Below are 11258 nucleotides of genomic sequence, written 5' to 3' on the forward strand. Positions count from 1 at the left end.
GGGAATTTGCTTGTCGTTGACGACCTTTGTCAGTTTTTAAACAGTTTTTTTTTTTTTTACATTATTGACAAAATTAAGTTCTAGTGGAACAAATGCTACCCTCTCTTCAAACTTATACAAAAATATTAATGTTTTAATATTTCAGCTCCACAAAGGGAAATCTTAAATATTGTGTAACGTTTGACTGACTGGTACACAAACTTTTTATATCTTAATATTTTACAATATACATAATTGAATTGTGTAACCAGCATCACTACAGGGAAAACCATTATCATTATTAATGTCATATTCATGTAGTAGACAAAAAAAAAAAACGCAGATAAAAAGTGAATCCACATTGTTCTTTCTGATTCTGAGTCCTGAAGAGACTTTAGTTTAGTTCATATGACCACTTGGACTGTACACGGCGTCCTCACATCCCAATGCAGTTGAAACAGAACTACGACTGCGACCATTTGAAATGTATTCGACCCTTGTAACGTTCAAGCTGCGCTCTGAACGAGCAGCAGGTTCCTCTTGTAACACTCGAGGCTGCAGAGAGGGACCCCGGTCTTTGAGCACGAGTACTTCTTGACGTTGGTGCAGCCGCTGACCCCGCAGTTCGCCGGGGCTGCGGGCGGAGGCAGAGGAGGCGTCGGTGCCGGAGCGGTGACCCCTGTTGGGAAGGAGATGGCCAAGCCCTGGACGGAGTCGCTGTACCGGATCATGGGACACTGACTCTGCTTGGACTTCCTCTCTTTCATGCTTTTGATCTTGGCCTTGCTGGTTTTTGTCAGTCTCTCTATCGTCTGGTTCTTGTTCTCTTCCGCCTTCTTGGCGGCCTGCAGGCGCCTCTTTCGGGCTCGTTCCTCCCGCTTCTGCATCATCTCTGCGGTCATCTCTTTCTCCTTGTAACCCATGGGGAGCTCCAGGAGAGGCTGGCTCTGCTGCTTGTGTAGCAGAGCTTTCTGAACACACACACAAAAACAAAAACAATCAGGGGTAAGCTTTTTTTTTTTTTAACAATAGGGAACTGAAACACATACGTTTCCTGCTTCCGTCTCTTCCTCACCTGTCTGGCTGTGAGCAGAGACTCGTCAACCTCCTTCTTTAGCTCCCCGTTGTCGTCAAGCTCTCCCTTCTCCAGAGCGTCCAGCCACCTCTCCTCCTCGTCCACAGGCGCGCCCAGCATGGAGTCTGAGTCCATGTCTGGCATAGGGGACGCGGCCAGGTTGCTGTCTTCGTCTGATACAGAACAAAGATAAACATGATGATTAATTTATTTCCCAAACAAGGTTAGAAAATTGTCATGTCGATGGTACGACAGAAAAACCTCTAATATGACTTTAATTTGCATTCACTGTGCTCCATTTAGGATTCAAGGTTTTATTTAGCATCGAGTGGATGTTTTAAAAACTCCTTAAGATAAATTTAAACAACTATTAGGCTATAACGGTTTTATGTGCCATCTATCTAAACATCTTAATTAACTCTAACTTGTGTGTTTTTCTAAGTTTAAATCATCTATACTTTAAATTTTTTGCATCAATGTGATACAGTTTAATGTTCTTGGTTGTAGTTTTCTGACTGTTCTCAGTTGTTTCCATTCATTTCCACATAGCCGTGGTTTCTAACCTTTTTTGACTAAAGACCACTTACAATGAAGTCAACTTGTGAACAAATTTCCCTCTCAGATTGTTATGTTTATGGCTTTTAGGAGGCCACAAATTAGACAAATGTCTGAAAAATAAACTTTATTTTTCTACTAGAAATAATTTTTGCTTTCTAATGCGTACAACTCTTCTTGTGATGCCTTAGATTGATCCATGTGGTGCTCCGACAGTGAACAAAGGTCTGACAAAGGGAAGAAATCTGCGTTATTTAACAGTAGCACAGCCGCTCTGTCAGATTATTATTAAACCGAAACCTCAGACGAAATCTACTTTAACAACAAGAGGAGACTTTCCATCCAGAGGGCAGTATTAAAAGTAAGTTATCTAAACAAAGGGCCCCCCCCCCCCCCTTGCTTGTGACATTACCCAGCGCGCCGATACGCTCCCAGAGGCACCAGAGGGCACATCGTCTCATCATCATCGTCTTCGTCGTCGTCGTCGTCATCATCAACATCATTATTATGAATGATCATCAAAGGAGAGGGAGGACGAGCCACGCCGGGATGCACGGTGAAGGTGGGAACGCTGATAAAAAAAAAGAAACAGACACAAACTCACTGACTGATTCGGGTTTGATGAAGACGGAGACTGACGCGGTTCACCAACGACCCGACCGCCCTCCTCACCTCTTGGTCCCCAGCGTCTGTCCTCCCAGTTTGATCTTGAGTCGGAGCTGCGGAGGAGGTCGAGGAATCATGACAGGCTCGGGCTCCGGGGCCTCGGGGAAGCTGTGGTGCTTCCTCTTGTGCTTCTTGTGCTTTTTGTGTTTTCGCTTGTGAACGCTGTGCAGGCTGGAGCTGCCTTCACCTGCAGAGGACGAGAGGAAAACAAATGAATACAATAGAAATGTATAAACTGTTAAATGGAGCCGATGGAGGACCTTTGCGTGGTCACATCGGCGAGAAATGAGCACACGAGCCACTTGAAAAGGTCAATTTTCATCCCATCTAAAATAAATTCACTACATCATTGGGAAGAGGGTGAATGTTTACCCTCTAAACTCAGTATCTGCCCAGTTCTGCTACTAAATTGTGGTTGCTTTTAGACCTAAATGCATGTATATCAATGATGTTTTTTGAACTGGCATTTTTATTTTCTTGAATCGTTCTGTTTTTATTTTTAAGTATAAAGAAAAGCCCTTGAAAAAAATTTAAAAGATGCAATTCAACAGCATCACAAACAGCCTTTAAAACGACCGTAAAGTGAAATCAACTCATCCAAAAACAGACTCAACAAACACCCACAAGGCTTTTGCATTGGTGTTAAAAGGTCTGCACTTATTGAACCAGCGAACAGGTTGTACACTTCAGCACAAAGAGAGAAAAAATGATTCATTTAAAGCCAATAATCATGTATACTCACCGAGAAACCTGGTGTGAATCATGTCTTTCCTTTTCCCCATTGAAACGACGACAGGGACGTAAACACCGAGGACAGGACGGACAGTCTGCAGCTCTACATAGCAGCAAAATCCTCAAAGTCTCCTGGAAAACAGAGCTGACTGCAGAAGAGACAACACAACAATCACATTAATAAAGACTACGTTTATTCAAATGCACGTAAAGTCTCTCCTTTTGACATTTAGCTGCGCGTATTTTTAAATTCCTATGTTTTTTTTTATGCATCTGTTGGTTGAATTATACGAGGTTACGTTGAACGAAGCTTTAACTTTTATCTTTTATCTTTTATTTTTACCTTATTTAGCCGAGAGATCGCTCACATTTACTAGAACCCCTACAGCTAACGTTAGAAATCCCATCGCAGAAGAGACTTGAGTTACCGGTGTGACAGAAAAACACGTTGCACGGCCGGAAAACGTGTTACAAAGGACCGTAACAGGCGAGAAATTATAATAAAAGTTACGGAAATTTGAGGTTAGCGCGGCTAAGCTAACAACAGGAAGTGCGACCACTTCTTCTTCGTCGGGTTTTTTTTTTGTTTTTTAAACGGCGGTTTGCCGTTGGGACTGGAGTGTGGAGTGGCAGGAAAAAGACTAAACTAAAATTACATTTATTAATATTATATTTAAATCATCTCTAATTACTACTGTTATTATTATTTTTATTTTTTAAATAAGTATTTTTAAAACGATTTTGTATTTTTGTTCAACCGCTTTCGTCACTTCCGGTCATCTTTGGCTCTCCGGCTACAGTAGACTGCCCTCTAGTGGAGGCAAACGGGAGTCACTCAAACTTCACACACCGGTAAGGATTCGCGGTCATTTTCTTCATTTTAACTATAAGAAAATAGCAAACACTTAATCGAACTAATTTCCTAAAGCTTGACTCGCTAGCTACGTGTTTTTTTTATTGTTGTAGTTTTTTTTTTTTTTTTTTTTACAGCTTGGGTAATGTAGTCCACGTTGCGCGGTCACGGCAGTTGACCACTGTAGGTCTCGGTGTATCAAGAACTACAATGACCAGAAGCCCCCGCGGCAGTGAAGCCGACTCGCAAGGTCAGTTACACAGCTGAACGTGGTGCAGTGAACGTAAACAACTGTTAAATGTATTAAATGTGTCCGGTGTGATTTGTTTCTGTGGTTAATGTCACAAAGACTGTGTATTAACTCACTGTGGCACAGTTTAGTGTTGGTCTACAGTATTTTAACGTTAAAGTACTGCTGCTTTCACACTAGTTAGTTGTGTCGGAACTAGGAGTTCATGGTTTGTCAGGTCACACAGGTTTTATTTAATTAGTTGCAGCATTTTATAGACAAACGGGAAGTACAAACACCAGATTCATCTCTCGCTGTTGTCGACAACAGGCGGAAGCTGCAGAAATAAACAAATAAATAAATACAACTCCAATATATTCATCTGTGTGTGAGAGGAAACTATTTTTGAAGTGTTTAATTTTGCAGGAATCATGAATTACGCTCGGTTTCTGACAGCTGTCAGTGCAGCCAGAAAGCCCTCCCCCATCAGGATGCTGAGTGAGTATTTCATCAATAATTCATCTGAATATACAGGATTTTATTAAATATATATATAATAAAAGGTTTCATGTTACACATTTTATGCAGATTTACCTGCCGGGACAAATTTAGCAACAGAAATACCAAATATTTCCTGGTTTCAGCTTTTTATTTGAGAGGACTTTCTACTTCTCTTTGTATGAACTGAAGATCTTTGGTTTTGGATTGTTGATTGGAAAGAAACACACACTTTAGGAGATAGAAATGGACACATATGTCTCTATTTCACTTTCTAACACTCAATTAATTCAATTAAAATAATGTAAATAGTTATTAATAGCACATCAAAGACATACGGTTGCAATAATGAAGGCATAACAACAGATTTGGACACAGATCAGATAATAAAGCAGATCCTTTGATATACGGCTGTCCGGCTGCATATTTAAATAAAATTAGCACAAACCAGTTGACATGTTGTGTGATTCTCAGTTTTTGCCCCTTTTGGTCATCCAGCCTTGATTTTTTTGGGGGGGATGCAAAAACTGGGCGAAATTTGCTTTAAAAGTTATTTATATGAAGTCAACTTGCTACTGTTTTTACTGCATTTAAGTTACTATTGTTACTACTACAATTAATATATATGTAAAGTGGGAGGAAAACAAATTCTGCCTTGTTTTAGCCTAAATGTCTAGTAGATATATCAATTTATTCTAATGTTATCAGCTATTAACATATTTTTCCAACTTTAAAATGTCCTGTTTTGAACACATTTTAGTCATAATGTGTTTTTTTATTAGATTATGTTAAAAAAAAAAAAACGTCACTCTAAAAAAAAGTAAAAAATCCAGAACCTGCCGGCTGAAAGTCTGTTAAAAGTCTGTTTCCACCTACAAACTTTTCAAATATGTTCACTGGTCACTTGAGAGCAGTATATTAAATCACTCACTTTCACATATTTCCATCGTAGCTTATACTCTAGGTTACTGTACAATTACTGCACGCATTTCTCCAACATTTGTATCTTTATAATCTGTATTTCAACCTCATCCTCTTTGTCTCTACCTGTGTGAAGCTGAGCTGCAGCAGCGTTCCCCTCCGTCCCTGATCTCTTTGGCCGGAGGAGCGCCCAACCCCAACACCTTCCCCTTCCAGCTGGCGTCCATTAAGATGAAGAATGGACAGACGCTCACCTTCGATGAGGCGGCGATGAAGAGGGCTCTGCAGTACTCTGCCTCTACTGGGTGAGAGACTCCTGAGATCAGTCACTTCTTCATGAGATTAAACTGTGATCTCTTAATGTCAGTACAGTGGATGGGGTTATAAATGAAACCACATCTTATCAGCCTGAGCACTGAGTGGAAATTAAGAATTAAACAGAGCAGCGGAGAGCGAGTGAAAAGGAAAGGTCGGACTCATCAGTGTCAGATTGTTTTAGCCAAATTTCTCCCTGTGTTATCTTTGGCTACAAAAGTGTGTATTCATGTGGCCGTTACATTAGTGAGTAAAGTTTAAAAGTTTCAAAGTCTGGACATTAAAGCCCTTTCTTTTGTAAATGTACGTCTATCTCCACTTTACATCAGATAAGCGTGCAGCAGCGCGTGGAGGTTATCATTCTGCGGCGACCTTTTTCTTCTTTATCACCAGCTTTGTAAACTCAAGCGACTCCACTTGATGACTCCTGGTTTTTGTTGAGTAATCCGTCACAATAGGCTGTTTATATGAGGACCATCTTTAGCTCTGATTTCCTGTCGTCTCTCTCTGCTGTTGTCTAATAATTCGGGGACCAATCTGGACTTCAAACGGAGAAGCTCTTTTGTTTTCAGTGCTCCGAGCTCTCTGCTGTGGTGTTTTTAATCTGTACTTCCAACCAGTCAGTCAAACAGTGTGCGCAGTTATACTCTTTCACTTTCTGGAGTTTTATGTACTCTTAAAAAAACTTCCATCCCTATGTAGAATACCCGAGCTGCTGACGTGGATGAAGAACCTGCAGAAGAACCTCCACAACCCGCCGACCGCCGGCTACACCCCCGAGAACGGCCAGATGGACATGTGTGTGACCACGGGGAGCCAGGAGGGGCTCTGTAAGGTACTGACACACACCGCTGTTCACTTGCACTCACACTGTTAGCCAGCTCTTAGAGGACCAGATGTGAAGGCAAAGCATCACATAAAGACAATTGTGTTTATTAATGTTCTGTTTTTGGGACCAGGACCAAAATCTAAAGAACCAGATAATAATATGGTGAGCAGTGTTTTGAGTTTGTGTTTATTTTTTATACTTAAACTCTCCTGCACGAGGCTCATTGATTCCATATGGCATATTTCTAGTCCTGTTTTTGTGTTTTAGGTGTTTGAAATGCTGGTCAACCCTGGAGACAACGTTCTGCTGGACGCACCCACGTATTCAGGCACTCTTGCCACGGTGAGAGAACTCTTTTTTTTTTTATAACGTTAGACACATTCACGTACGTCCTCAACCTTCTGTAACCTTGTGACTTTCTCCTTCCCTCCGTAGCTCCAGCCGCTCGGTTGCAACTTAATCAACGTTCCCAGCGATCAGCACGGCATTATACCTGCAGGCCTGAAGGAGGTTTTATCTCAGTGGGACCCCTCGGAGGTCCACAAACCCGGCAGTACCGCACCCAGGGTCCTCTACACCATCCCCAACGGAGGAAACCCAACCGGGGCCTCCATGACGACTCAGAGGAAGCAGGAAGTGTATGAGGTTCGTCACTAAACTCACGCACACGCTGCAGATGAAGTTATATCTTACGAATCTTTCTCTCCACGTCTGATTTATGCAGAGCAGCCAGCGAAGCGTCGACTCCACTAATTGGAGCTTGTTGTAAAGCTGATTTCCCTGCAGATTCACTCTGTCGTTTTCTATTAACGTCTGTTTAAAAGCTGGCCAGGCAGTACGACATGCTCATCATCGAGGACGACCCGTACTACTTCCTGCAGTTTGACAAGGTACCAAAAAAAAAAAACAGTTCACGATCCTTTCGTCTCATTTAAAGAGGGAAAATAGTTCAGTCGTCTCCTTTGGTTTGTTACTTTATGTGATGTCAGCACTTTACAAACTGATTCGTGTTATGTCGTCATGTATTTGGCAGCCGTGGGCGCCCACGTTTCTCTCCATGGACGTTGACGGGAGGATCATCAGGACAGACTCCTTCTCTAAGATTCTGTCCTCAGGGTGAGCGTGTGAATCTGTGTGTGTGTGTGTGGTTGGGGAAATGTTTTTCCAGGAACGAGTCATGACCTGATATGTAAACTGGGCGTGTTTTTCCATGCTGTCGTACAGTTTAATTTGCTTGTATAACTCCTCGTTGGTCACACGGGATGGTTTGTGTGTGCAGGATACAACTGATGATTCTTTGGGCCCCGAATACGTTGCTATGGGGATGTTTTTCATGGTTGTGCCTAAATCTTGCTGCAGCACATAAGGATGTTAGACCATAGCAGGCTTTTAACTGTGTGTGTATTTACATTAACCATCACCTAAGCCAGGAGTCAACAATCTGTTTGGAGAGAGGACAAAGACACTGAGCAGGAGGACAGGATGGTGTTTGTACTGAGCACATTTAGAAGACTTTTAAAGTACAGACGGACTGTAAAAACACTCAGCATCATATTTTTTAACATATTATAGACATGGCCTTCTACATTTACATCATTAAGTTAAACAATAAGATCACACTCACATTTTCTCAGATTTAAAGCATAAAAATGACATAATTAGATTTAGATTTAGACTTACTGTAGTCATGAGGAAAGAGATTTAAACCCCCACAGATTACAACAATGAGAGCTGAGTGCCAGTGGTGACCTGCAGTATTATTTTGTGTCATAAGTGTACTTTAATGTCAGTGAAGATGGCCCAATCCAAATTAGAAAATGCATTTAGACTTTTGTTCCTAACTTAACTCGGCTCTTTTAAAATGAATATTTATTCAGAGCCACATACGAGTAAGTAAAGTTAATTTTTATGTATTTAGATGCCATACCGGACCATTTTTTTAGGTTACGGGATGAATATTTCAAGTGATATCAGGTTAAATATTACATCCTGTTTGGTAGATTGTTTGTCTTTGACTTCTCGTCTGTGTGTCTGTTTGTTTCAGGCTGAGGATTGGTTTTTTGACTGGTCCCAAACCTCTGGTAGACAGGGTGGTGCTGCACATCCAGGCCTCGACAATGCACACCAGTACCTTCACACAGGTTAACACCACCAAACCCCGCCCTGTCGACGTTTTGCATTATCGGTGTAGTGGCAAACAACTTCCTGCTCTCAGAAATAAGAGTCGACTCTCTGCTGTGTTTACTGTCTGTCACAGAAACCTCTTTTCTACATAGATATTTCGATTCAAACCTCGCCTCTGCTTTTTCATCTAATCTGGACTAAAATGTTGGCAAAGATACAAACATGCACGTGTGTACAAAATGTACGACAAATTCGCAACATGAACCGACCATAACAAACATTTAAAGGGTCTGTGGTGAAAGGCAGAAGGCATGCCGCAGGATCATTTTACAGTCAAATTATTTGAATCTGTGCCAGTCATTACATTATATAACCTGTGTCCTGCTTGCTTTCAGCTCATGGTGTCTCAGTTGTTGCATAGCTGGGGTCAAGAGGGTTTCCTCCAACACATAGATGGGTACGTCCCTTCCCACAACGCCGACCGGTTTGACTGGTTATGAAAATAATTATACCTATTTATAACATGTACGGTGGTGGTTAAATAAGACGCACGCTCTGTGTTTCTGTCCTCTCACAGGGTGATTGAGTTTTACAGGACACAACGCGATGCTATGATCAGCTCTGCAGACAAGTGGCTCAAAGGTTTGTGGACTGAGAAAAGTAGAAAAACAAGTAGTTCTGACAGAGTATACTGTGAGCTTAAAAACTGAACATTTCAAAATATATTTTAAAAAAATCAGCTTTGGAAATGTTTTATGAGCAAGAACATGCACTGAACATATTTGTTAGGCATTAAAACAGTATACACTGAGTGTATTTTGGTAAGAAACACTGAACATAAACATAACTTTTGCTTGCTTAGCATAGTTAACTAAAACAACTTTGTTTAAAGACTTAAAGTTTTTATCATGTGGCTGAAAGCTCTGGAAAATAGAGCAACTGGACCTTGTGATAGGAATATTTAGCCAAAAGCCTATTTATGAGCTGTTTGTGTATGTTGTAAAGTTAAAGAATAAGAGAACTAATGCTATTAAGAGTTAGTAAGAGTAAGAAGTGAAATTAAACTATCCTGATAAAAAAATAAGACTTAGACATTTTAAGTGACGTCACAGTACAGTCTCTGTTTCCTTAGAGCTACCGCCTAGTGGCCAGTGAATGAACTACATGTTAACACACTTCCACATTCAGACGTACTGATTCGTGCCACTTGTAACAAAAACAACAAAAATAACCACCACATTTGTGAAACTGTTTTAATAGACTATGTGTTCAGACTAAGTTAAATTGACAAGAAGTTTTACAGAGGCAGTCACAAAGAAGACCACAGACCGGAAATCCTGACTGCAGTTATGAGTCACTAACCCAAGGCTTTTTTTCCCATCTAATGTGTGTGTGTGTGTGTGTGTGTGTGTGTGTGTGTCTTTGTGTGTTCTCTGATGTGTGTAGATGTAGCAGAGTGGCACGCCCCATCAGCAGGCATGTTCCTGTGGATCAAACTAAAGGGTATAGCCGATACCCAACAGCTCATTATGAAGAAAGCCTTGGAGAAGGAGGTCAGCACTCACTGAGTCCTTCTTTGTTTGTTTAAACTCTTTCATATTAATCTCTTTATGTGACGTATCCTGGAGCGAAACCCCAGTTAACTGTGTCCACCGAAGGTTAACACATACATACTTTACTCTTAATATGCTAATAGCAGGTACCCAGAATGCATTTCGGTGCTTTTTTGTCTCTGTTTGCACTGTTTGTGAGCAGATGTTTTGCACCAGGGGCGAGGCAGGTTTTGTATCTGAATAGCGTGTAGGATGGTGCATGTAAAAGGGCCATTATGTGCACTGTGAGTGGGTTCAGCAACTGAGCGTTTTCCCTCCCACACACACACACACGGCATTTGTAAATCCCTTCTAGCAAATAACTGATTGGCCGTGTATAAACAAGAGTGGGTACAATCAGGCTCTTCCGAAGTCTGCACTGTAGGCGGCTCTCCTCTGAGTCCAGGATATTTAAAACTTCCACACAGCAGATAGTAAAGACTCCCCAGAGTCTGTCTTTTGTAGGAGAGAGAAAAAAACAACACTTCAGATTTGAATTTAATTTAACAAAGAGAATCCCTGTCTGTGCTTTTATTTTACCCATGATTCAAAGCTTTAATAATCGCCTTCAGGCCTCTCTCAGTGTCAAAAGGTAGACTGTAACAAGTAGTCAGAGATTTTTAAACCCTGGTCAGCAACTCAGACCAAAACAAATGGGTGCTACGTTCCACCAGACTCCAGTAATTTTACCTCGCGGATGTCTTTGTTAGTCTTTCAATCACCAACAAGCTGGTTTGGGTGAAATAAACTCTTAATTCACCAAGATAGAAAAAGCTGTAATGGCTGCAGAGTTCCTTGTGCTTGACAAAGTGCGTCTACGAAAAGTGCTTTTTGCCATGTCAACATTATGGAAAGGATTCCTACAGAGATATATATCTATATATATATAT

General features: G+C 41.2%; 2 protein-coding genes across 3 annotated transcripts in view; one reads left to right on the forward strand and one right to left on the reverse strand.

Moving 5' to 3' along the window:
• ino80b (INO80 complex subunit B) lies at positions 1-3596 on the reverse strand. The gene is given in 6 exon segments (XM_035675672.1): positions 1-950; positions 1055-1227; positions 2017-2180; positions 2282-2462; positions 3018-3156; positions 3351-3596. Coding segments are annotated over 5 exon segments (1023 nt in total). The 5' UTR covers positions 3058-3156; positions 3351-3596; the 3' UTR covers positions 1-485.
• Positions 3597-4021: 425 nt separating this feature from the next.
• Positions 4022-11258, forward strand: part of aadat (aminoadipate aminotransferase) — an 8724-nt gene continuing 1487 nt past the window's right edge. The window contains exons 1-12 of one of the 2 annotated variants that reach the window (XM_035675671.1): positions 4022-4110; positions 4516-4587; positions 5645-5813; positions 6526-6658; positions 6920-6994; positions 7088-7297; positions 7477-7542; positions 7686-7768; positions 8697-8793; positions 9172-9233; positions 9354-9418; positions 10223-10329. In XM_035675671.1, coding sequence (XP_035531564.1) covers positions 4071-4110; positions 4516-4587; positions 5645-5813; positions 6526-6658; positions 6920-6994; positions 7088-7297; positions 7477-7542; positions 7686-7768; positions 8697-8793; positions 9172-9233; positions 9354-9418; positions 10223-10329 — 1179 coding nt within the window. In that variant the 5' untranslated portion in view covers positions 4022-4070. The remainder of the gene's footprint in view (positions 4111-4515; positions 4588-5644; positions 5814-6525; positions 6659-6919; positions 6995-7087; positions 7298-7476; positions 7543-7685; positions 7769-8696; positions 8794-9171; positions 9234-9353; positions 9419-10222; positions 10330-11258) is intronic. The other variant, XM_035675670.1, reaches the window with a different exon arrangement.

Source organism: Morone saxatilis, unplaced genomic scaffold, assembly GCF_004916995.1.
Source record: "Morone saxatilis isolate NCDOM2014 unplaced genomic scaffold, NCSU_SB_2.0 Contig4, whole genome shotgun sequence".
Lineage (NCBI taxonomy): Eukaryota > Metazoa > Chordata > Actinopteri > Moronidae > Morone > Morone saxatilis.